This window comes from Podarcis liolepis, assembly GCF_965112155.1.
Source record: "Podarcis liolepis genome assembly, chromosome: 2".
NCBI classification, from domain to species: Eukaryota; Metazoa; Chordata; class Lepidosauria; order Squamata; family Lacertidae; genus Podarcis; species Podarcis liolepis.
The window spans coordinates 122,926,680-122,953,950 of record NC_139555.1 but is presented as its reverse complement, the minus strand read 5'-3'; the positions used below and the strand labels follow the sequence as shown (position 1 = coordinate 122,953,950).

Sequence of the window (27,271 nt, the reverse complement as noted above, 5' to 3'; positions counted from 1 at the left end):
CACTTCGCTCTCCACTTTTTGGCCAGAGATTCCTATTCCTATTCTCCTTCTAACTTGGAGTCACCCACCTTCACAAGTAGAGGTTGTCCCTTCTGCACATGGAGCACAAGAATAGCAGCAAATCGGCTTTCCTTCTTGAACCACTTTGGTGTATCCAGGTAGACAGAATTTGGTACACCTGGAGAAAGGCACAGTCTAGCCATAAAGAGAAAAAGGAACATCAAGGGGGAATTGTTAGGAGTTTTGGGGGCTATAGAGCTTATTCATAGAGTTTGAAAACAAACCAACTGGATCTCTGGTTCCACTGGCTCCAAACCCTTTGTTCACAAGAGCGCTTCTGTTGCAGAACAACATGGCAGGGAAATCTCTTTCGTGTGTTTCCTTCAACATTCATATCCCAGATAAGTGTATTTAAGGCAAAAGATACAGGATCAATCTCTGAACAACAGCAACAACAAAACAAAAGCAATTAAATAGGCAATAAAACATACCAGCTACTGAAGATGCTAGCGTAAAAAAAATGATTCTAGATTCAGCTGTGTTGGTCTGACGCAGTCAAAATAAATAAATGGAAAATAAGAGGGCAAGAAATCCAACAAGTAAAAATCTATAGGTATCTGGGAATCTTATTCCAGAGCAATTTAGGGTGGGCAAATCATCGCACAAACGCCATAAAACAGGCAAAGTGCACCTCATCAGCAGTTGCCCGTTTTTATTATCAGAAAGGTAATCAATTTATTCCTGCGGCCAATCAGATATTTCAAACAAAAGTGCAAGCCCAGATACTCTATGGAATCCCGCTATGGGTCCAAGCATATAACAGTGATTTAAAAAAGATTCACTCCAGCTTTCTGAGACGTATTCTTGGACTCCCAGCTGTGATCAAATATGAAACAATGTGTGCAGAAATAGGCATACACACAATGGAATACTGGGCCTGGTCCACCTCAATAAAGTACTGGTTACGCTGCCATTTTCGCTGCTCTCCATCAAGCCTGCTCGCTGATTTGCTCAAAGACTCCTATAAATCAAGATGGTATCAGTACCTCGAAAAAAAGATTGAATCTTTAGGCATCGAGCTGGAGCCCCTGTACAATTCTAATGAGCAATACATTTTCCATAATATCCTAACTAGACTAAAGGATGTCGAGAGACAAAATATTATGGCAGCTGTAAACAAAATTTGCTCCCCCATATTCTATGATTTAAATATCTCAGATAGCAGAGCCAATTACGTCACTAAATTAATAATCCCAGCCCAACGTAGGGCTTTTATGCTGGCCCGGTTGAATGTTTTTCCCTCAGCATTTGTCTGGGGAAGATATCAAAACATCCCTAGAAACAAGAGATTCTGCAGATGCTCTATGAATGTCCCGGACACTGTAGAGCATATTCTCTTCCATTGCCCATTGTACAGTACGCTCCGTCAACGCGTGCTGTCCCCTCTTTTGGGTGGTCTGGAACCCCAGCAAGGTGAATGTGTGGGATTCTGCCTATCCGACGTTGACCAAAGGGTAACGGCGGGGGTAGCTGAGATTTTGGTAGCAGCCCTCCAAGGAGCAGGTTAACAAGGAAAACCACTGATTCTATATGTATATATATATATATGTATGTAGCCAACTGCTGCCTTTTTATATATATTTCAAGGCTCTTACATGTTATTTTCTCTTTTATGGTTTTATTTGCATAATGCCTAATAAAGGTTTGATTTCAATCAATCAAAATAAATAAAAAAAATTAAAAAAATTGTCCAGTAGCACCTTAGAGACCAACTAAGTTTGTTCTGGGTATAAGCTGAAGTGTGCAAGCATACCCCTCCCTAGCCATGCCCCTTACTGGTCCTGTTTTGTGACATTCTTGTGTGTTACTGCATGACTGAAGTGTTGCCTTGAACTCTTATATTGCTCCTTCCTTGTCTGGATAGAGGATAGAGAGGGGTGTGCATATTTATGTAGCAACTAGGCTGCAGCAGAAGAGGTCAAAGGGGGGTTTTCATTGTGCTTTCCACTTTTGCCTCTAGCAATACCCACCATTGGTATATGCCCCCCCCCCATAAGGTTGCCAAGAAGGGACTGTGGCCTGGTTTCATAAGCTCAAAGTAGCTACTCTAACAAACTGGAACGTGTCCAGAGGAGGGCAACCAAAATGGTCAAAGGCCTGGAAACGATGCCTTATGAGGAACGGCTAAGGGAGCTGGGCATGTTTAGCCTGGAGAAGAGGAGGTTAAGGGGCGATATGATAGCCATGTTCAAATATATAAAAGGATGTCACGTAGAGGAGGGAGAAAGGTTGTTTTCTGCTGCTCCAGAGAAGCAGACACAGAGCAATGGATCCAAACTACAAGAAAGAAGATTCCACCTAAACATTAGGAAGAACTTCCTGACAGTAAGAGCTGTTCGACAGTGGAATTTGCTGCCAAGGAGTGTGGTGGAGTCTCCTACTTTGGAGGTCTTTAAGCAGAGGCTTGACAACCATATGTCAGGAGTCCTCTGATGGTGTTTCCTGCTTGGCAGGGGGTTGGACTCGATGGCCATTGTGGTCTCTTCCAACTCTATGATTCTATGATTCTACTCCATGTTGTGTGTGTCTGTGTGTTCACATCCTAAAGGAATATCTTGGTCCTGGCGCTTATGAAGGTACTTGGTGAGTTAAAGGCCAAGCTGACCTTTTCCCCACACTGACCCATGTCAAAACCAGGGAGCTACTTCTGTGAATTCTCATAAACATGTTTTCCTTCACCTCTGCACCTGCGCCTCAAGCCACATCGAAAATCTATGGTGTTGCCAAGGTGATGTTTTCTCTCATATAATCATCCTTACTCTAACCAAAGCTCTAGGGATTGAGACAGAGATTTCCTGTGAGACAAACCAGCCCAATATCAGAATCAAAGGCAAGGTAAGATTATTCATTGCACTGTGTCTGAAACTCCTGGTGTCCTATGCCTATGCTGCTGAGAGTCTGTCTTGTCCATTCCCCAGTGCCATGAATAATCATGTTTGAACACCTGGGGTCTAGACTTTGAGTTTTAATATTTCTTTTCAGATACATTGGAATGAGAAGTTTTCTTTCTTTCTGAATTTTGTCCCATCATATCCTAAGTAGTTTTGCTAGTAAGAAAAATATAGTACATGCTCTGTATCACAAACAAAAAGCAAGCAGTGCTCCTCACTGCAAGTCTCACCCCTTGTTAGGATTGTGCTTGTCTTTAGGAATCCTCAAATGGGCTATTTTAGGGTGTCAACACAAACATTTTTGTGGGGATCCATGAAGAAGGGGAGCTGGGTCATTCGAATTGTCAGCTCACCCACATCCACAGAGGGAAACACCACATCTAGGAATGTCCACAGCGATGACACAGGCCAGATTTATTCAGGGACAGCCCCATGGAGGCCATGCTTTCCACGAAGTCTGAGCAGTCCCTTGTAAGACCGTGTCGGCATGCACGTTAAAATTCCCTTGGACCTCCAGATGAGGAGTTTCCAGGAGAACATCTGGCACAACCTGAAGCATCTCAAGCAGGGAGTCCTTGGTACAGCAGGGAGGCTGGTACACCAACAGGAATCCTGCACTGCCCCTATTGCCAGAGTTCCAGACCATGCACTCAGAAAACTGTGTCCTCCTAATAGGTCGCTTCGTGAAAACTAAAGACTTCCTAAAAAATCACTGCAACCCCACTCTCCACCAACATGACCTGAGTTGCTGTGCGTAAGAGAAACCTGCCGGACAAGCAGTGGCAAGAACAGGGCAAGCTGCTGTGTCCAACCAAACCTGGGTTACTCATGCCAGGTCAATTCCCCCATCCATGATCAAGTCATAGATGGCACTGCTTTTATTGGTCATTGACCTGGCAGTTAAAAGTTATTTTATTAATTTAAGTTGCCACTAGTGATGTTCTAAGACCAATTCACTGAAGCACTATGCAGCAGGAACACAGAACATAAAGCAGTTACACCTTCAGGATTGGACCATGACACAGATGTCCAGGGAGCCCTGTTAGGGTTGCCACATGTCCTCTTTTTCCAGAGCATGTCCACTTTTTAAAAATGAGAGCTGTCATAGCGATAAAAGTAGAAGTCTGCAAATGTGTCCTCTATTTTGCTCTTCAAAATATGGCAGAGGGGGGAAATAGATCCAAGGAAAACTTTGAAAAGTATTGGGTTTGACTCATTCTCTAGCTAAAAGAGCCCCAGTGGAGTAACTGCAGCTTTTGCAAAGTGTGGGAAACATAGGTTGTTGGACTTTTAAACACCCTGGCATTAAGCACCAACAATGTGCTCCCCATGCCTCTACCCCTCTGGCAGTGAATAGACCACAAACTGAAGTAAGAGCACCAGCAGCGGATTTCCCTTGTTGGGTCGTGGTGGCAGTGCTGTGGAGCCATACAAGCGACTCAGCAACTTTGGGTGATCTCTTTGGATTAAAAAAAAAGGTATCATCTTGTAAGTGAAAGATTGTCTCCATCCCCTTCATTCAGCCTGGACACTGAGGTTCAGCTCCAAGGGTCTTCTGGCAGTTCCATCACTGCAAGAAGTGAGGTTAAAGGGAACCAGGCAGAGGGCCTATTCGGTACAGCCCGCCCTCTAAATTATTACAGTCATACCTTGTGTTACGGACGCTTCGGGTTGCGCGATTTCAGGTTGTGCACCTCGCTGAACCCGAAAATACCAGAACAGGTTACTTCCGGGTTTTGGCACTTGTGCATGTGCAGAAACGCTAAATCGCTCTTTGCGCATGGGCAGAAGCGCTGAATCGGAACCCACACGTGCGCAGATGCGGCGCTGTGGGTTGATAACACTGTGCGTTGAAATGCGTTTCCCATACGGATCACGTTCGCAACCCAATCATCGACTATATTATTATTATTGCATGGGGGCATCTTATAAATGAGAAAATATGGTACATTTCAAGAAAATAAAGTGACATAAACAATTGAGATGTAATTTGCAAAAATTTATTGATGATAGTTGCATTGCTTTAATAATATATTCATGTTTCAAATGTGGAAGTCCCTTCAGGTTTAGCTCAAGTGTTACTTTTCATCAGAAAATCCTCACGGAAGAAAAACCTTACAAATGCTTGAACTCTGAAAAGAGCATTTGATGGAACCCACAATTTGCATCCCACCAATGAATGTTTAATGGGAAAGAAACAGGAAAATATCACACCATGTTAGAAGTAGTTATATTACTTCAAGCCTCCCTCTTTTATATTGCAATAAAGCTCAGAAGTTTCTCCTCCTTGGGTGGCTACATTGCATCTTGACTCACCCAAGAATCTTAACCCTCAAAAGCCACCAGGGAAGCATCTTCAGGCAGCTCAAGCGACAGCAACGGATCATCACCAACTTTTAGCAAGTATACAAGCTTTAACATATATATATATAAATATATAGTGAACCTCCTCCTGGCAAAAAAGAAAAGGATAAAGGCTATGCAAATGTCTGTAAGTACCTATTGTAGAATAATAACAGGGAACCTGAAGCCCACTACATGTCCCACGGTCCTGTGTCACACCTGAATTAAGTTCACACCAACTGTTTCTAATTAATATTCTGTTTTAAGCAGAACCTATCCCTTTATATAGCCTGGAGAATCAGATGCCATCTTTAGGTTTTTGCTGTCAAGTGCTCCTTTGTGTTCAGATCAGGTCTCAGTATAATGATGTAGCATTTTGGGATGAAGATGCAGCCCAGAAGCCCAGCACTGGAGGCCAACATAGAGAAGACCTGCACGGCTACCATGTGTTTCCCCTTGGTGCTCAGGTAGGTGGGCACAAAGGACACCCAAACACTGCAGAAGACCAGCATGCTGAAGGTGATCAGCTTGGCCTCATTGAAGGCCCCAGGCAGCTTCCTGGCTAAGAAAGCCACCACGAAGCAGATAGCAGCCAGAAAGCCCATGTAGCCCAGGGCACCATAAAACATGGCCACGGATCCTTCATTGCATTGCAGGATAATCTCTGCAGGCTGGGAGTGCATGTCAGACTCTGGGAATGGGGGAGAGGTACTCAGCCAGGTGGTGCAGATTAGAACTTGGACACTGGAACAGGAAATGACAACAGCGTTGGCCAGACTCTTCCCCAGCCATCTCCTCACTCTGTTCCCTGGCTTGGTGGCCATGAAGGCCAGCACCACAGTGATGGTTTTAGCCAACAAAGAAGAGACGGCAACTGAGAAGATGATGCTGAAGACCATTTGTCGGAGAAGGCAGGTCTCTTTCCTTGGCCGGCCAATGAATAGGAAGGAGGATGAAAAAGAGAGCAGGAGGGAGACAAGGAGGATGTAGGAGAGGTCCCGGTTATTGGCTTTGACTATGGACGTTTCTTTGTATTTAAGGAAGATTCCTAAAACAATGCTTGTCATTAATAGCAGGAAGATAGTAATGGAAACTAGAACGCTCCCCAACGTTTCTGCATAGGTCAGGAAGGCGATACTTTTGGGAACACATTGAACTTGACCCTTGTTTGGATGCTGATCTTCTGGACATTTGGTGCAATGTTTTGCATCTAAGGAGGGAAAAGGAGTGCTTAAGTGTCATTTAAATCCATAACAAACTATGTTCTATTACATTTTAGGGGGAAAGGTGTCCATATAAGGGAGGGTCAGGGGAAAAAAATGGAGTGGACAAAATTGGTTATTTCATTTGCTTATTTATGTTTATACTGTTGCCTTCCTCCATGATGATAAAAGTGGTTTTGAAAAGTTTCTCAGTTTTATCACCAAAACAAACTTGGGATATAGCTAAAGCTGAGAGGTAGTGACCTCCCACAGAGGTGCTTCTTGTACAGCTTTTGCTGAATTTATACTGTCCTGTCCCATGTGAAATTGTTTTACCTTATATATTTATTATTTATTTATTTATTTACGGCTATTAGCCCATAAAATATGTACAAACATAAAAACACAGAGGCATAAGGACCGATATATTCGACACCAAAGGGTGAACATCACGGTACTAGGGTGGGTCAATGAGCAGAGCCAAATAACAGCTTGGGGCCCAGAGAGCTCCAAGGGACGGATCACAGAAAAAGAAACTGAAGACGAGGTCCGACATGCACTCTCATCGTAACTGTCCGATTAGTTTTGGTGGTGTTGTTGTTTTTTAGTTGTTTTTGTGTGTGAGATAACCGCGTTCAGGAATCTCGCCACCTGCAGAGTTACCGAGGGATCTGTATCCTGCAAAAGTAGTGCGGTGTGTGACTCAACAGGCCGGCCCACCAAGCGCATTTACCTTATATAAATAATATATCTGATTACTGAGGATGCCCTCACAATGATCATTGATTTGTAGTCCACCAACTGCTTCATTTAGAAAAATAGAGAAGCCAAAAAAGGAGACACAATAAAAAATGTCTTTTGACTCTTCAAAGAAAGTGTTCCTAAGTGAATTGTTACACAATTTATATTCTCAAAAGGGCTCCCGTTTATATTCACCCACCTTCCTGAGCAGAGATTGTCCCTTCTGCACATGGGGCACAAGCATAGCAGCAAACGGGCTTTCCTTCTTGAACCACTTTGGCGTATCCAGGTTGACAGCTTTTCGTACACCTGGAGCTAGGTACAGTCTAAACATAGAGAACATGCATCAAACAGAAAGTGTCTGGACTATCTGTGTCTATGTCATTCATTTATGGAGTTTAGAATGGACCTAACAGGGTCCCTATTCCCAGTGACCCCAGGCACTTTTCCAGGGAAGCATTTTGATGCAGCAGCTGGGACACAGCAACGGGAGCAGTAGTTAAGCATACCACCACCTGAAGACTCCAGTTTCAAAAAGTGCCTCCTGAATTATGGTTACATTATTATTCTTTTTCCAAAGTGTTTTGAGTCTTGGCAAAGAATGGAGAGATGAGTCTCTTGCGATAGCTTCTTCCACTTAGACCTTCTGTCTCCCATCCCTCTATTAATGCCATTGCTGCTAATAATAATGCTAATTGCTTAAGGTGGAATCCTTGGTGTCAAGAGTGTGGCATTCAGTTTCCAATCAACCCCTCCGCGCACGGTAGTATGCTGGCACCATGTTGTTAACACAGGCCAGGAGATGCCATCAAAATTCCAGGTAGCAAGAGCTCTCCTTTCCACTCGTTGCTTCCTGAAATCTGGACATGAATCTCATTCACTCCCTGGGCTGACTTTGGAAATCCTGCACTCCACTGATTCGGGCTTATCCACACTTCCTTTTGGGCCATCTTTCTAGTCACAGGTCCATGCATTAAAGCTCCATGTCAAAGCAGTCCCTTCCTTCCTTCCTTCCTTCCTTCCTTCCTTCCTTCCTTCCTTCCTTCCTTCCTTCCTTCCAAAAACAAAACCCTGCTCTGACCACAGATCAGGACGTGTAAGTCGCATTGTGGCACAAATGGAAGTGTCAATGAGCCATTACTCCTCACCAGGTGTGCAAAGGGCTGTAGTCAAAGTGCCCTTGGAATTATTCACTTAGTGACTAGAGCTTTACAGATGTCATGTGGGATAAAGTAGAATGCCATACCTTCTCAGACCACTTGGGCTACACAATGGCTTGTGAGTTGATTGTGAACTTCATGTCAAAGTGTGCAAAGGGCGGTAGTCAAAGTGCCCTTGGAATTATTCAGTTAGTGATTAGAGCTTTACAGATGTCATGTGGGATAAAGTAGAATGCCATACCTTCTCAGACCACTTGAACCACACAATGGCTTGTGAGTTGATTGTGAACTTCATGTCAGTGGATCCGTCTCTCCCTATACTCCCAACCGGCACTCTTGTACGTGACTTATTGGGAAACATCACCCAGTTCTCAATGTCATAGTAAGCTGGTATCTGCCCATTCTCATCCAATCTGAGGCTGCCCATGGAAGTATTCAAAAACTGGAGTCCTCTTAAGAATGGGTGGAGCTGGAACAGCAGGAAAAAACACCAGCATTTATGAAAATGAAAAGTTGAATATAAGCCCTCTACACTTTGAGCTCTAATCTCCTAGGAATTGGGGTCTGTGCACATTTCATCCAGAGTCATAATCTTGCAGCCATTCCTTTTTCTTTAGTAGAACATTTGTAGGCAACTCATTGTATAAAATAACAAGGTTTCCAGAGAATAAGATAAATACAAAAGACAATAAAATACTTCTTAAAAAATAGAAAAGCACAAATACAAAACTTTTTAAACATAGATGGTCCTACAAATCAGTGCACAGCATAGATGCCAACTCCCTGTGGCCGGGGTGCCCAAGCACCAACAAAATTCCCCATGAAGGGGTCGGGCATCCACAAATTTTGGTGCCAAAGCCATGCATGTTTCATGACACCTACAGGCCCAGGCATAGGGGCCATATTGGTGTTAGGATATTTCCGTTCCACCTTAAAAAATGGACAGGCTGTTGTGAGTCACAGCCTACGTATTTCCTGCTCACAGGAAGTTTCTGTTTGTCTATTGCTTTCGTTTCTCTGTGTGTGCCTGAGACATTGAAGCAGGCAGTCATGTTTTTTTTTCTTTGTTCTGACCAACGCAGAATAAAGTTATAAATATGCTCTCCTGAGTGCATCTTTCGCTGTGCGAACTCTGCTGATAGAGCGTGCACGAGCTCTGGAATGTGGCAAGCTATTTCTGAGGCTTCGTGTCGCTAATTGACTGATACTGTATCTACGGGAGATCGAAGGATCGTCCGGCATCGGCTTGGGGGCATGATGGACTTTGTCTCCCTGGCAGTATCCCAACAACAGGCACTCCTAGTGCATAGTTAGACCCTTACCTTATGAACAGAACACCATTTCTTCAGCTGCTCACTGTATCACCAGGGAAGGTTATTTGTCAATAGGGGTCACTCAGGTCTGCTCACAGCCAAGAGCATATGTGTGGGATGTGTGGCTGTTCAGAGTAGTCTCCCTGCCTGGTAAAATTATCTGAATGTAGGGGGAATTTGCACATACATACTCCCATGAGATTGAAACTTTGGTTTCTCAGAATTCTAGATAATGTTGAAGCCTACAAATTGAAGTCGCTCCTGAGGAACTACCGCCCTATATCGTTACTTAATGTGGATTACAAAATTTTTGCTGACATTTTGGCTAAAAGGTTGAAGAAAGTATTGATGGAAGAGATTCATAAGGACCAAGCAGGCTTTCTCCCAGGAAGACATTTGTCAGACAATGTGAGGAATATAATAGATATTTTGGAGAAACTAGAAGTGAATATAAATACTAAAGCAGTACTGATATTTGTGGATGCGGAGAAAGCTTTTGATAACATTTCTTGGAGTTTTATGAAGAAGAATCTACATGGGATGGGGGTAGGCCAAGGATTTGAGAATGGTATGGGTTCAATATATTCTGAACAAAAGGCTAAGCTAATTGTAAACAATGTGGTTACGGAAGAATTTAAAATAGAAAAAGGGACACGACAGGGGTGACCAATTTCCCCTTTGCTTTTTATATCGGTCCTGGAGGTTTTGCTGAACATGATTAGAAGGGACCAGCTGGTTAAAGGGGTACAGGTCGGAGTTAAACAGTACAAACTTAGAGCATTTGCAGATGACTTGGTACTTACATTACAAGAGCCAGACACTAGTACTAAAAGAGTTTTAGAATTAATTCAAGAGTTTGGTCAAGTTGCAGGATTCAAATTGAATAAATTAAAGACTAAGGTACTAGAGAAAAACTTAACAGCTACTGAAAGGGAGAGGTTCCAGAATGAAACGGGTTTAACTGAGGTTAACAAGGTGAAATACTTGGGGATTAATATGACAGCTAAAAATGTGAACTTGTTCAAAGACAATTATGAGAAATGCTGGACGGAAGTAAAAAAGGATCTAGAAATACGGTCAAATTTGAAGCTTTCACTGTTAGGCCGTATTGCTGTGATCAAAATGAATGTATTGCCTAGAATGTTGTTTTTGTTTCAAACATTGCAAATTGTGGACAAGATGGATAGTTTCAAGAAGTGGCAGAAAGATATTTCGAAATTTGTCTGGCAGGGCAAGAAACCCAGAATAAAATTCAAGATTTTAACTGACGCAAAAGATAGAGGGGGATTTGCCCTGCCAGACTTTAAACTTTACTATGAATCAGCAGCTTTCTGCTGGTTGAAAGACTGGCTGCTTCTTGAGAACACAGACATTTTGGATTTAGAAGGCTTCAACAATATTTTTGGGTGGCATGCATGTTTATGGTATGGCAAGGTTAAGGCCCATAAAGCTTTTAAAAATCATATTGTCAGGAAAGCATTATATAATGTCTGGATTAGGTATAAAGACTTGTTGGAAAATAAAACCCCAAGGTGGTTGTCGCCAATGGAAGCTAAAGCTGTGAGAAAACTCAATATGGAGGCCAAATGGCCGAAATATTGGGAAATTTTGGAACAAGAGGGGGATAAAATGAAATTGCAGAGTTTTGAAAAGTTAAAGGACAAAGTGCGAGATTGGCTCCATTATTATCAAATAATGGAGGTTTTCAAGTTGGACAGGAAAATTGGCTTCCAGGTGGAAAAATCAAAATTAGAAACAGAACTGATAGAACCCAATACTAAGAATTTGTCAAGAATGTATAACTTGCTGTTGAAATGGAATACACAAGATGAAACAGTGAAATCAGTTATGATAAAGTGGGCACAATATATTGGCCATAACATTATGTTTGCTGACTGGGAACAGTTGTGGAACACCGGTATGAAATTTACGGCATGTAATGCCCTAAAGGAAAATATTATGAAAATGATCTATAGGTGGTACATGACCCCAGTCAAGCTTGCAAAAATTTACCACTTGTCTGACAATAAATGTTGGAAATGTAAAGAAATTGAAGGTACTTTTTTCACCTTTGGTGGACGTGCCCAAGGATTAAGGCTTTCTGGGAAATGATATATAATGAAATGAAAAAGGTATTTAAATATACCTTTCCTAAGAAACCAGAGGCCTTTCTCCTGGGCATTGTCAGCCAATCGGTGCAAAAGAAAGACAGAACATTTTTTATGTATGCTACAACAGCGGCAAGAATACTCATCGCAAAGTATTGGAAGACACAGGATCTACCCACCTTGGAAGAATGGCAGATGAAGGTGATAGACTATATTGGGACTAGCAGAAATGACTGGCAGAATCCGAGACCAGGGAAAAGAGACGGCGGAAGAAGATTGGAAGAAATTTAAGAATTATCTTAAGAAATACTGTAAAATTTATGAATTTTAGAATGATGTGGTTTTTAAAATTAAATGGAGTACAGCTGTAAAGATTAAGTGAAAGGAAAGTAAGGATGATAATTAGACAAAATTAAGGGTGAGGATTTGCTGAACTAAATTTTTGAAATGGGAATGCAGAAAGGGGAGGTATGAGGAGGTCGGTGAAATAAGTTTTATGAAAATAAGGTATTGAAACTATACTTGTTCTTTCTTTTTATTTTATTTTTGTTTGTGTTTGTGTGTATTGATATGTTTGTTATAATTTGTAAAATCCTAATAAATATTTATAAAAAAAACAAATTGAAGTCTCTCCTTTCCCTTCAAAGTGTAGCCGCTTTCAGTAGAACTTGCACAATGCCACAAAAGAGGACATCGGCTCCCATTATCATTTGGTTGTGCTAATTTATTGGTATAGAGGTAAATTTCTTAGCAGTTACTATAACTGAAAGAAAGAAGATTCCACCAAAACATTAGGAAGAACTTCCTGACAGTAAGAGCTGTTTGACAGTGGAATTTGCTGCCAAGGAGTGTGGTGGAGTCTCCTTCTTTGGAGGTCTTTAAGCAGAGGCTTGACAACCATATGTCAGGAGTGCTCTGATGGTGTTTCCTGCTTGGCAGGGGGTTGGACTCGATGGCCCTTGTGGTCTCTTCCAACTCTTTGATTCTATGATTCTATGATTCTATAATTTAAATATAAATCCTTTTTAAAAAATACATTTATTTCAACAGCTTTTGACAAACTCCATATTTATCATGTAAAAGTTTAGATATTAATATAGAATTAAAAATTCCTTCTTTTTTACAGTTGATGGGCAATTTCAAGTCCCAGCAGAGACACAATGGGAGATGATGAGGAACCAACTTCTGCTATGGTGGCTGCATCTCTCTCAGGGCACCAGAGAGGAAGAACTAGATGGTGGGGGACTGTTCTGACATAACCAGAATAGGCAGAAAGGTCTGATTCTGCCACAAGACTCACTAAGGAGATTTTCCACCAAAAGGAGGAAAAGGTGGGGGGTGGAATCCTCAGCCCTAAATTTGATTCCAGTGGTGGGGAAATGAGTTGCAATTTGCAACAAGAAAAAGGAAATACCTGCCATGGCTGTAGCCTTTGACGTTCCAGCCTGTCTCCTCCACTTGCCATCAGCATGACCTTTGATCTGGATGAATAGGCAGCATTCAAAGCCTGAGCCACAGCTTGGACACTGAAGTAAGGGATGTAGCTGTCTTGAGACAGGACTCTCTCCAGCTCCTCTTCTGGCACCATCTCCAGTTTCTCATTCTCTGTGCATCTTGTCCGACTTTTTCCAGCCAATGTGTCCTTTCTATATAAACAATGAAATGCTTTATACCAAAACTGTAAAAGAAGTTTGGAAGATGGATCATAGGGTTTGTATCTTTTCCTTAGTTGGGGCTTCATTATGAAGGACAAAGATCCATGGATGTACTGGAGAAGATCAGAATCACTATTCAATTTCACATTAATGTCTTGAAGACCTGTTGAGATCCAGACTTTCCCCCCAATTTGTTTCTCAAGAAATTGTTGTATTATCATGAGATCAATCCATGCCGCTTGACTGCTTCTATAGTAAACAAATATTTTGACTTTGTCCCATATGATAAATGGTTCACTTGGGATGAGATATGGATTTAGGTTATGGTCTGGCATTCTTTTTAATAAGGCAATGCAAATTCCATTGTTGATCATCAGAGGTGTCAAGGCACTCAAGAACCTCTCTCCATTATGATTGTCTGAAACCAAGAGGCCAATCCATGTCCATCCAAAATTCAGGAGCAACTTGACAATCCCCCAATACTGAGTTTCCCCCTTGGGGACCATTTGGTAGACAAAGGGGACTTCAGTTTTCTCATCCAGTGTCATAACGCCATAACTCATCTAGTGCGGAAAGGAAGAGATTAGTGATTTGTTTGACTTTCAGGAAAAGGAATAGATACTGTATTTATTGTCTGTTATTAATGTAGTACCTCGGGTTAAGTACTTAATTCGTTCCAGAGGTCCGTTCCTAACCTGAAACTGTTCTTAACCTGAAGACCACTTTAGCTAATGGGGCCTCCTGCTGCTGCACGATTTCTGTCCTCATCCTGAAGCAAGGTTCTTAACCCAAGGTACTTTTTCTGGGTTAGCAGAATCTATAACCTGAAGCGTATGTAACCCAAGGTACCACTGTACTTATTATCTGTTATTATCTGGGGGGGGGGGGAGTGTTGGCTGGAGTTGATTGCAGTTTTAGTCTGAAACATTTGGAGAGTGCCAGATTGGTGGATGGTGGAAGAAAGATCTATTATAGCTAAGGATTTTCTCACTTTTTCATAGACCCTTCTTGTCCCTTCCCTGCATACCTGTGGAATTTTGTAGATACCTGACATGACTGAAATCACTTGTGAGATGACAGAATTGGCCCGTTCAAGAACAGCCAGAAGGTTATTCCATCTTCCACAGGTATAGTTTGGAATATTGCTTTCACCACCTGCAAGCAAGTCTATCATGGCATCAGAAGTCATCCTTGCATCCAAAAAGTTCTCAAAGAGGTTGTAGCCCAAGGAGATGTTGGGTAAGAACCTGGAATTCTGGTTGATCTCCTGAATGGAGAACAAGAAGGACAAGATGTGCCAGTAGAACTTAAGTGTAGAACTGCAATGAAACATCAAATAAAAAATGTCAGAAACCTATTCACCATGTAAAGAAAATGAATGTTATTTCTAATCAATATCAATATCAAAGTATCTCATCCACAAACAATGATATGTATGTTTGTAGTTTGGGCTGGGACAAGACATATTTTATTTTATTTTTTATTTAATAAGATTATATACCGCTCTTCATCTGAGGATCACTTTGTTACAAGGTGAAAATTTATTGGCCATTTAAAAATAAAAACTGGGGGACTGCAAATTCCATAGCAAAAAAAGAAAGAAAGCAGAGACACACACAGCCTTCAAAGTGGAAAATTGTTTATTATGATTAATTAAACAGAAACTATTGTAGTGGTGTTGGAGAAGCATGACATCCAGTGGCATCTAATTACCGTATTTTTTGCTCTATAACACGCACCCGACCATAACACGCACGTAGTTTTTAGAGGAGGAAAATCCATAGGCATGCCACCCGTAGGCATTTCCTCCATAACACACACAGACATTTCCCCTTACTTTCTAGGAGGAAAAAAGTGAGTGTTATGGTGCAAAAAATACGGTACTTACCATGCAAGTCTCTTTGAGGGAGTCTGGGAAAAAATGTATGGGTCTTCGTCAGTCAATAAACTTGGAGATATGATCCCAGCAATTAGGAAGTCTCCAGGCCGGTAGTAATTGAGTGTTTGACTTTCTTCCCAGATCAGATTCTTGGGACATCTTTTCCCTTGATTTTCGCAGTCTCCATGCGGCATGAGCAGGAGAAGCAGGAGGGAAATCATTTTGCCTGTACCTCCTACACTTCTCTTGTGGCTGCTCCTCTCTCCTCCCCAGCCAGATAATCAGAAGCCAAAAACTCTTGCAAGAGCAGAACTGCAGTGACTTTCCCAGTATGGGTAGCGTTCAGGTATCCCTCAGCTGTTCATTCAGACTGTGTCTGACATATCAGCTATTTTGTGCATCCACTTTTCTCCCCAGGCACAGAGCTAGGAATAACGTCATGCTGCCCTTGATTGTGATGTCTAGAAATATATCCTGATCTTGGCAAGAATGAATAGCTATGATTTTGACAATTATAAGAAAATTGACCACTGTAACAACCTGGAGTCCTTGCGCAACTTGGGTGGCAGGTGCAGAGATGAACAAAAACATGTTTACAAGAAATCACAGGTGCAGTGCCAAAGTTTGACGTGTGTGCGCGCCTCAGCAGCAAGTTTGGCCTCAACCACATTAGGAAAGCTCTACAGGCAGGTCAGACCAAGTCCCATCTAGTCCAGGATGCTGTATATTTCATTTTTTAAAAAAAATGATATTTATTAAGGTTTCCAAGGGGGGGAAAAGTTACATATATAAGAAAAAGAAAAATAGAAAAAAGAAAAAATACAAAATACAGAAAAAATAAAAGAGACTTAAAAAACAAATCAATCTTTCCATGCCTTACATTTCATTTACTTGTTTCCCTGACCTCCTCACGCCTCCCTTTTTTGTATTCCAGTTCAGTTAATTAATTCAGCAATTCCTTTCCCTCTTTGTTTTTATCTTAATCCTTTAACTTAATATATTATAGCTTTAGGGTCTCACCTGTTAACAATCCATTTTTACATGCACCTTTATAAAATTGCTGCTAAAACCACTTAACTTCATTCTGACATCATTCTAACATTCATTTATTTTACAGTATTTCTGTAAATAGTCTTTAAATTTCTTCCAATCTTCTTCCACCGACTCTTCTCCCTGGTCTCGGATTCTGCAAGTCATTTCCGCCAATTCCATGTAGTCCATCACCCTTATCTGCCATTCTTCCAGAGTGGGTAGATCTTGTGTCTTCCAATACTTTGCAATAAGTATTCTTGCTGCTGTTGTGGCATACATAAAGAAAGTTCTGTCCTTCTTTAGCACCATTTGGCCAACCATGCCCAGGAGAAAGGCCTCTGGTTTCTTAAGAAAGGTATATTTAAATACCCTTTTCATTTCATTATATATATATTTTTTTTATAATAGTTTTTTTATTGCTTTTTTCCAGGGTAGAAAATACATCATCAGTAGCACAACAAAAGCGGTTTTACAGAAAGGAAAAGAAATTATAGAAAGAAAAAAGAAGTTCACTTTTTCACATCAATTTTCATAATCAACCAGACTTCCCCACGTCCTCCATCCCCTGCTTTCTTTACAATAAAAATAAACAGCAAATTAATACCTTATTTCAAATGTTTTTGTGTTTTCATTTAATTATATAGTCCACAATTTATGCATTTCTAAATCTTAACTTAATTTCCATCGTTTACCAATTTCAATACTGAAGCTTGTTTTTCCAGAACACTTAGCAAATTCTCAACATTCATATAACTTATAATGTTTTTGTAAATAATCCTTAAATTTTTTTTCCAGTCCTCTTCCACTGCGTCTTCTCCCAGATCTCGGATTCTGCCTGTCATTTCAGCTAATTCCATATAGTCGATCAGCTGCGAATGCCATTCTTCCAGCGTGGGTAGCTCCTGTGCCTTCCAGTATTTGGCTATAAGAATTCTTGCTGCTGTGGTTGCATATAAAAAGAAAGTTCTATCTTTTTTTAACACTCTCTGGCCCACAATGCCCAGGAGGAAGGCCTCTGGTTTCTTATGAAAGGTGTATTTAAACACCTTTTTCAACTCGTTATAGATCATTTCCCAAAAAGCCTTCACCCTCGGGCATGTCCACCAGAGGTGAAAAAAAGTTCCTTCAGCCTCCTTACATTTCCAACATTTATTGTCAGACAAATGATATATCTTTGCAAGTTTGACTGGGGTCATGTACCACCTGTATACCATTTTCATAATGTTTTCCTTTAAGGCACTACATGCCGTGAATTTCATACCGGTGGTCCACAACCTTTCCCAGTCTTCAGACATAATGTTGTGCCCAATGTCTTGTGCCCATTTTATCATAGCTGATTTGACTATCTCATCTTGAGTATTCCACTTAAGCAGCAAGTTATACATTCTTGAAAGCACTTTCGTCTTAGGTTCAAGTAATTCTGTCTCTAGTTTTGATTTTTCCACCTGGAAACCAATTTTTTTGTCTTTTTTAAAAGTCTCTAAGATTTGGGCATAGTGAAACCAGTCTCGCACCTTTCCTTTCAGTTTTTCAAAACTCTGCAACCTCCAAGTATCACCATCTCTTTCAATTATCTCACAATATTTCAACCAGCCACTCTCCATATTACGTAATTTTATAGCCTTAGCCTCCACCGGTGATAACCACCTCGGGGTCTTACTTTCAAATAAGTCCTTGTATTTGGTCCAGACAATGAATAGAGCTTTCCTGACAATATGGTTTTTAAACAGTTTATGAGACTTTGCCTTGTCGTACCAAAGATATGCATGCCACCCAAAAGCATTACTATGCCCTTCCAGATCTAGGACATCAGTGTTTTCTAACAGAAACCAGTCTTTCATCCAGCAGAGAGATGCAGCTTCATAATACAATCTTAGGTCCGGCAGGGCAAACCCCCCTCTTTCCTTTGCATCTGTTAATATTTTAAATTTTATTCGGGGCTTTTTGCCCTGCCAGACAAACTTCGCAATGTCCCTCTGCCACTTTCCAAAACATTCCACTCTGTCCACGATCTGAAGGGTTTGAAACAAAAACAACATTCTTGGCAATACATTCATCTTAACTGCTGCAATTCTACCCGACAAGGAAAGTTTCAATCTTGACCATGTTTCTAGGTCCTTTTTAATTTCCGACCAACATTTTTCATAATTGTCTTTGAACAAATTCAAATTTCTCCCAGTCAGATTAACCCCCAGGTATTTCACTTTTGTAACGACATTTAATTCTGTTTCCTTCTGAAATCCATCTATTTCTGAAGGTGTCAATTTTTTTGCCAAAACCTTGGTTTTTTGTTTGTTTAGCTTGAATCCCGCCACCCGACCAAACTCAGAAATTAGTTCTAAAGCTCTTTTTGTGCTAGCTTCTGGCTCCTGTAATGTCAAAACCAAATCGTCTGCAAAGGCCTTCAGTTTATATTGTTTTTCTCCGACCTGTATTCCTTCCACCCGCTGGTCCTTCCTAATCATGTTCAGCAACACCTCCAGGACAGAAATAAATAACAAGGGTGATAAGGGGCACCCCTGTCGTGTCCCTTTTTCAATTTTAAACTCCTCTGTCACCACATTGTTTACTATCAATTTAGCTTTTTGCTCTGAATAAATTGCTTCAATACCATTTTGGAACGCCCTTCCCACTCCCATCCCTTCCAAATTTTTCTTCATAAATTTCCAAGATATATTATCAAAGGCTTTCTCAGCGTCTATAAAGATCAAAGCTGCCTTCGTGTTCAAATTTGTCTGTAATAGCTCCAAAACATCAATGATATTCCTAGTGTTGTCAGACAAGTGCCTGCCAGGGAGAAAGCCTGCTTGGTCTTTGTGAATTACTTCATTTAAAACTTTTTTCAATCTGTTTGCCAAAATGTCAGCGAAAATTTTGTAATCCACATTTAGGAGTGAGATAGGGCGATAGTTCCTGAGTTGAGTCTTTTCAGATTCCAATTTTGGGATCAAGGTGATGAATGCCTCTTTCCACGATTCGGGAGCCCCCTTCCCTTCCATAATTTGGTTACATACCTCCATTAATGGCTGAACCAGATATTCCTTCAATGTCTTATAGTATTTGGAGGTAAGTCCATCTGGGCCTGGAGATTTGCCTAATTGCATGTTCTGAATGGCACTTTCAATCTCCTGTTGTGTTATTTTGTAATTCAGGGCTGTTTGCTTGTCTTGTGTTAGTTTTTGCAGGCCATAGCTTCCTAGAAAATTATTTATCTCAGTCTCAACTTGGGGTCCTTGAGTAAACAATTTTTTAAAATATCTCTGGAAACACTTTCTAATATCTTCTGGTTTCTGAATACATTCTCCTTCAACCTCCAGATTGGTAACAAAGTTCAATTTTTGTCTCTTTTTCAGCTGCCATGCCAGCAGCTTCCCACATTTATTTGCAGATTCGAATGATCTTTGTTTCATCTGTTTAATTTTCCATTCGACTTCTTGATTTATCAATTTCGCATATTGTGCTTGATGGAATTTTATTTCTCTTAAAACTTCTTTTGATTTTGGGTTTAATCTCAGCTTTTTCTCTCCGTCTCTTATCTTCTCCAAAATCTTGTCCTTTTTACCATTCCAGAGTTTTTTCTTGATAGAGTTCTGCTGTATCAGGAACCCTCTCATAACAGCTTTACTTGCGTCCCAGATTGTTTTCTTTTCCACCAAAGTATTCAGATTTATTTCGAAATAATCTTTCAGCGTTTTTTGGGCCTTCTTCACAATCTCCTGATCTCTAAACAAATAGTCATTCATTCTCCATCTGAAGGATCCAGCTGGTGTAAGTCTTAAGTCTATTTTCAAGGCGTTATGGTCGGAGCAGGTTTTAGGGCAAATCTCTACTTTTTTTGTCTTAGGTGCCGGTCCTCTAGATGTCCAAATTTGGTCGATTCTTGTCCACGAAAGATGGGCCTCAGAAAAGAATGTTCCTTCTTTACCTAGAGGGTTCTTTGTTCTCCAGATATCAATCAAATCCATATTGTCTGTAAGTTCAAAGAAAGTCTTTGGGAGTCTGCCATCTTTGGTCAAGTTCTGATTTTGTGACTTATCCATGTATGTGGAGACAACTCCGTTCATATCACCCATCAAAATGATGTTAGTATAGTCAATGTAGTCCAACATTGTCTCATGCAGCTTCTTATAAAATTCCGATTTCCCATCGTTTGGTGCATAGATTCCTACAATCAAAAATTTCTCTCCTTGTGCTTGAATTTCAATCGCCAGAATTCTTCCTTGTTCATCTTTAAAAATCAATTTTGGTACTAGGGTCTCCTTTGCATAAATCACTACTCCTCTTTTTTTAACCTTATCTGATGAGATAAATTCTTGGCCTAGTCTCTTGTTGGTTAACACTCTCCTATGGAGCCTAGTCACATGTGTTTCTTGAAGGCAAATAATGTCTAATTGTTCTTTTCTCAAAATATGAAAAATCTTTTTCCTTTTTTCGGGAGAATTTGCGCCATTAATGTTCCAACTGAGAAGCTGTAGAGACATCTCGGACTAGTTATTGGCCTGCTGGGATGTCTCCTTTGTCGTTTTTGTCTGGAGGTGGAACCGGATTCAATCCAAACGAAGGAGGTGGCCAGACGCCTGCTATTCCTTTCCGAAGGTCTTCCCCGTGGTCGTTTAGGAACTTTTCTTGCTCCTCTGCTGTTCTGATTCTTACCTTCACCCCTTTCAGTGTAAAAGATAGTCCTTGAGGGAATTCCCACCTGTATGGGATTGTGTTGTTTCTCAGTAAGCTTGCTAGGTCTTTATATGTGGCTCTTAAATCCAAAAGCTGTTTTGGTATATCTCTGAAGATTTCTGCCTTTTTTCCCTGAATCACCAATGAATTTTTAAAATGCAAGCCGAGTATGTTTTCTTTTTCTTGCCTAGATCTCAAAATGATCAGGCAATCTCTTGGTTTATCCTTCTTAGCCACTCTTCCTAGTCTAAAAGCGGTGACAATTTTAAAGTCTTTCTCTTCTGCCAGACCCCAGAATTTGGATATTTCTGTTGTCAAAAATCCAATCAGATCCTCTTTTTCTGATTCTGGGATGTTTCTAATTCTGAGGTTATTTTCCCTGTTTTTCAGTTCTGCAAGGGACAGGTACACTTGTTGTTCAGTAACCTGTCTACTCAGTGGTCTAACTTCCCCTCTTAATTCCTCTATCCTCTTTTTATTTTCGTCTGCTTTTGTGTTTACTTCCTGAACTAATTTTCGATTTTCTGTTGTAGTCTTTTCAATGTTACCTATCGCCTGTGTATTTTTAGTGACTTGGTCTGTCAATTTATTAATTGAGGCTGTTACCTGGTCAAATTTAGCAGCTTGTTCATCAAACCTAGCTGCTTGTTCATCAGCTTTCTTATTCAGTGCTGCCAACTGCTCCAATATTTCTTTAGAGACAGGGTCTATCCCTCCAGCAGCCATCTCTCCAAGAGTAGGCTGTATAGATTGTCCTTCCTGCAGACCTGTCAAGATTGGGACAGATGATCTGCGTAGCTGCACAGGCAGAGTTGATTGCAAAAGTTCAGTTTGTTTTGCTTTCTTTGCAGCCCTTGTTTTTGCTGTACCACTCATTCCACAGCTGTCCCAGTGTCAAGGTCAAATTGTAAATCCCATGGGAAAAGTAATTCCAAAAAAGGTAAACATCCAGACAGAAAAATTCCAAGACCAGTAGCAGTTCTCAGAGACTAATAATTCCACAATCCAGCAGGGGGAGCTCCCTGAAAATTAGGGAGAAGGATAGGAAATTTCCACCATTAAGTTCCCACAAACAAAAGATATTATCCAAAGCAGGGGGGTAACCCCTCACCTTCGGTTTAAACTGCAGAGAATAAAAGATCTTTGCCAAGGTGCTTGCAACAGTTCCTTTTTCCAACTTACAAAGTAGCCCAATGTAACTTATAACTTTGTCTACAGTTACCGCAGTCCGATGTTACTTGTATCCGGTCAGACCGAGAGCAGGGTTTCAAAACTTTGTAATCCACAGGGGAAAAGAAAGAGGATCGTAGACTTAGCTCACTTATAAAACTGTTATGTCCTTTCTTTAACTTTTAGTCAATCAAAGCCGAATTTGCAGAGTAAATTCCAACTCCTTTTAAGTTCCTTTCAGCGCTTCAGCTTTAAAGGGACTTTGCTCGATACTTTAAACAGAGCCGGAAGACTGACTTCCTTTTTAGCGTCTCCCGCTTTCAGCCAAAATTCACCAGATTTAGTTCATATAAAGCCTCAGGTTTCTTACTCACGAGTAAGTTGTTTCGGTTCTGTTGTTCAAAGAAGAAAGGTCAGCGCCGATCAGCAGCAGCCGCGCGGCTTCACTTCCGCGGAAAGAGTGATGGATTCACAGCACCGCTACCCCCTCCACGTTCCAAGACCCCTTACGGGGTCTCTTCTGCGTTTCCGAGGTCGCTCCTGGTGCCCGCCGAACCCCACGGCCACGGGCTCACTCTACCCGTGGTTTCTCTTGGTGGGTCGTCGCTGTGCCGCAGCGCACGACCCTTTTCCGCGGAGCCCCTCTTCAGCAGCTGAAGAGGACTGCCATTGCTGAACGCGCCGCCTCCGGAAGTCCCCTTTTCATTTCATTATAGATCATCTCTCAGAAAGCCTTAATCCTTGGGCACGTCCACCAAAGGTGAAAAAAGTACCTTCAATTTCTTTACATTTCCAACACTTATTATCGGGCAAATGATAGATTTTTGCAAGCTTGACTGGAGTCATGTACCACCTATATATCATTTTCATAATATTTTCTCTCAAGGCATTACATGCCGTAAATTTCATTCCGGTGGTCCACAACTGTTCCCAGTCAGCAAACATAATATTGTAACCAACATCTTGTGCCCATTTAATCATGACTGATTTAACCGTTTCATCCTGAGTATTCCATTTCAACAGCAAGTTATACATTTTTGACAAAATCTTAGCTTTAGGTTCTAACAGTTCTGTTTCCAATTTAGATTTTTCAACTTGGAAGCCAATTCTTTTATCCTGGTTGTAAGCCTCCATTATCTGGTAATAATGGAGCCAATCTCTCACTTTATTTTTTAATTTCTCAAAACTCTGCAATTTCAATTTATCTCCTTCTTGTTCCAAGATTTCCCAATACTTTGGCCATTTGACCTCCATACTGAGCTTTTTCTGGGCCTTTGCTTCTATCGGTGACAGCCACCTTGGGGTTTTGTTTTCCAATAAATCCTTATATCTTATCCAGACATTAAACAATGCTCTTCTGACAATATGATTTTTAAATGCTTTATGAGCTTTAAACTTGTCATACCACAAATATGCATGCCACCCAAAAACGTTATTAAAACCTTCTAAATCCAAAATATCTGTATTCTCAAGAAGCAGCCATTTTTTCAGCCAGCAAAATGCCACGGATTCATAATAGAGTTTAAGGTCTGGCAGGGCGAATCCACCTCTATCCTTTGCATCAGTTAATATTTTAAGTTTTATTCTGGGCTTCTTGCCCTGCCAGACAAATCTAGAAATGTCTCTCTGCCACTTCTTGAAACAGTCTATTTTGTCCAAAATTTGCAATGATTGAAACAAAAATAACATTCTTGGCAATACATTCATCTTTATAACAACAATTCGGCCTAACAAGGAAAGCTTCAAATTTGACCAAATTTCTAGATCTTTTTTAACTTCCGTCCAACATTTTTCATAATTATCCTTAAACAAATTTCCATTAGGACACACAACTCTCAGCCACTGTTCAAAGGAGAGCCAAGCAAGAAATGGGCGAAATGGAGAAGCCAAGGTGGGTTCCTGTCTTCCAAATGCTGCTGTTCTCTTTGCCATTCTAGCTCCACCCTTTCATGGGAAACTCCCAGTTCTACAATTCTTCCATGGACAGAGTGTACTTGGATGAGAATGGAGAGTTGGCAGCTGACCTGGACATTGTGAACTGGATGAACTTGGAAATAATTGAAATGTAAGAGTGTGCTCATCATAGAATCATAGAGTTGGAAGGGACCCAATGGTATAAATCAACCCCCTGCAATGCATCCATGACAGATGGCCATCTAACCTTTGATTGAAAACCTCCTACACCTCTTGTAGGAATCTGTTACACTGCTGAACAGCTCTTACTGTCAGAAAGCTTTTTCTGACAGCTGGAATCTCCTCTCCTGTAACTTGAAGCCATTGGTTTGAGTCCTACCTTCTAGAGCAGGAGAAAACCAGCTTGTTCCCTCTTCCATGTGACAGCCCTTGAGATATCTGAAGATATACAGTGGTGCCCCGCAAGACGAATGCCTCGCAAGACAAAAAACTCACTAGACGAAAGGGTTTTGTGTTTTTTTAGTCGTTCCGCAAGACGAATTTCCCTGTGGGCTTGCTTCGCAAGACGAAAAGTCTTGCGAGTTCTTGCGAGTTTGTTTCCTTTTTCTTAAAGCTGCTAAGCCGTTAATAGCCGCTAAGCCACTAATAGCTGTGCTTCGCAAGACGAAAAAACCACAAGACGAAGAGACTCGCGGAACGGATTAATTTTGTCTTGCGAGGCACCACTGTATAAGAGAGCCATTTATAAATAGAAAACTGTATTAGATTGGCATATAAAAACAATTGCTCAACAGTACCAAATAAAACATGGGCATTCCTAAGCCCCAAATTGCATCTGCCTAAAACCTCCACAAGCCTCTTTACTTTGAGCTCTTACAGTTAATATTTAAGATTCAGGTAGGTATCTGAAGAAGTGTGCATGCACACGAAAGCATGCACACCCAGAAAAAAAATTAGTTGGTTTCTAAGGTGCTACTGGACATTTTTAAATTTTTATTTATTTATTTCGACTGTGTCAGACCAACATGGCTACCTACCTGAATCTAGAGCCTACTTGAAGTTGGACATGCCTGGTATAATAGAACTGATATCTGTTATATCCCAATTAAAGGTAAAGGTAAAGGTACCCCTGCCCGTACAGGCCAGTCATGTCCGACTCTAGGGTTGTGCGCCCATCTCACTTAAGAGGCCGGGGCCAGCGCTGTCCAGAGACACTTCCGGGTCATGTGGCCAGCGTGACAAAGCTGCTCTGGCGAGCCAGCACCAGCGCAGCACACGGAAATGACATTTACCTTCCCGCTATAAAGCGGTACCTATTTATCTACTTGCACTTAAGGGTGCTTTCAAACTGCTAGGTGGGCGGGAGCTGGGACCGAAAGACGGGAGCTCACCCTGCCGCGGGGATTCGAACCGCCGACCATGTGATTGGCAAGCCCTCGGCACTGAGGTTTTACCCACAGCGCCACCCGCGTCCCCTATATCCCAATTATGCAGCATTAAAAGTTTGTCATTCTACACTGCCACTATGTAAAGAAGAAGTGTGCATGCACACGAAAGCTCATACCAAGAACTAACTTAGTTGGTCTTTAAGGTGCTACTGGAAGGAATTTTTTTATTTTGACTATGTAAAGAAGTTGTGGTTGATTTTTTCATCTCACCACTGCCAGAATGTGAAGAATTTCCTTTTCCTGCAGAGGTCATAAAATGAACCAAGAAAAATCAACTCTGCCCAGTAGTACTGCTACCACCTCTATTGTCCCTGAGTCCTGAGGAGGGAGAATTTCAGATTTTTTCCTGACATCCTTGGAATTGGCAAAGACAAGAGCAAAACAGCCCACTCCCTGCTTTTCAAGTCCCAAGTTCATAGATTACTTCAGGCATAGGCAAATTCGGCCAGCCAGCTTTTTTGGGACTACAACTCCCACCATTCCTGACCACTGGTCCTGTTAGCTAGAGATGATGGGAGTTGTCATCCCAAAACAGCTGGAGGGCCAAGTTTGCCTATGCCTGGATTACTTAGTGGCATATTTCCAAGTACAGTGGTACCTCAGGTTACATACGCTTCAGGTTACATACGCTTCAGGTTACAGACTCTGCTAACCCAGAATAGTGCTTCAGGTTAAGAACTTTGCTTCAGGATGAGAACAGAAATCGGGCTCTGGCAGCAGGAGGCCCCATTAGCTAAAGTGGTGCTTCAGGTTAAGAACAGTTTCAGGTTAAGTACGGACCTCCGGAACAAATTAAGTACTTAACCCGAGGTACCACTGTATTCAGGAACCAAATTCAAAGCCAATTGTACTTAAAGAAACTGCACAAGGAATACATGCAACACTTTATTAAGGAGATTGTGGCGTAGAATAAGAATCTTTCACCAATAAAAGACAGTCAAGGAAAGTTAACAGTGTAAAGAATAGCATGCCCCACCCTAAAACCAATTGTTAGAGTCACGGACAGTGAACCAGTGAGCTGCAGCCAGACACATTTGGTTCTTGTGAAGCATGATACTTCATTCAAATAGGGGCCATTAGGCCCAGATCAGAGACCAGTATTTATACAAAAAGGCTTGGATACAGAATGGTAGTTTTTTACCACACAAATACAACAGGAAGTAGAAACTGAAGATGCTTTCTGGGTGAGGACCAATAGATACATAAGAAGAAAAGGATTATGGAATATTGTCTCAATATATGATCACAGCGGAGAGACTCATATGTCCAAAGAGGGAAAGAATCACCATGATTTAATACTGAGGCATGGTTGCTAAAATCATTGGAGACAAAGTTGATGCATTCAATCAGGGAAAAACTATTGCTGACATTTGTTAAAAGAAACCCCCTTTTGGACTTTTTGTGTGAAAAGGAAAATGAACTTGTGGTATTTGGGATTTAGGTTTGAACAATACTGGAACGTGTCCAGAGGAGGGCAACCAAAATGGTCAAAGGCCTGGAAACGATGCCTTATGAGGAACGGCTAAGGGAGCTGGGCATGTTTAGCCTGGAGAAGAGGAGGTTAAGGGGTGATATGATAGCCATGTTCAAATATATAAAAAGGATGTCACATAGAGGAGGGAGAAAGGTTGTTTTCTGCTGCTCCAGAGAAGCGGACACGGAGCAACGGATCCAAACTACA

The 27,271-nt window shown here is 41.2% G+C and overlaps 1 protein-coding gene across 1 annotated transcript in view; it reads right to left on the bottom strand.

Moving 5' to 3' along the window:
• Positions 1–5,605: 5,605 nt before the first annotated feature.
• The window catches only part of LOC310700975 (vomeronasal type-2 receptor 26-like), a gene marked incomplete at both ends in the record, with an annotated part of 31,774 nt that continues 10,108 nt past the window's right edge, over positions 5,606–27,271 (bottom strand). The window contains one exon of the mRNA XM_083490932.1: positions 5,606–6,342. Within this exon, the coding sequence (XP_083347058.1) occupies positions 5,606–6,342 (737 nt within the window). The remainder of the gene's footprint in view (positions 6,343–27,271) is intronic.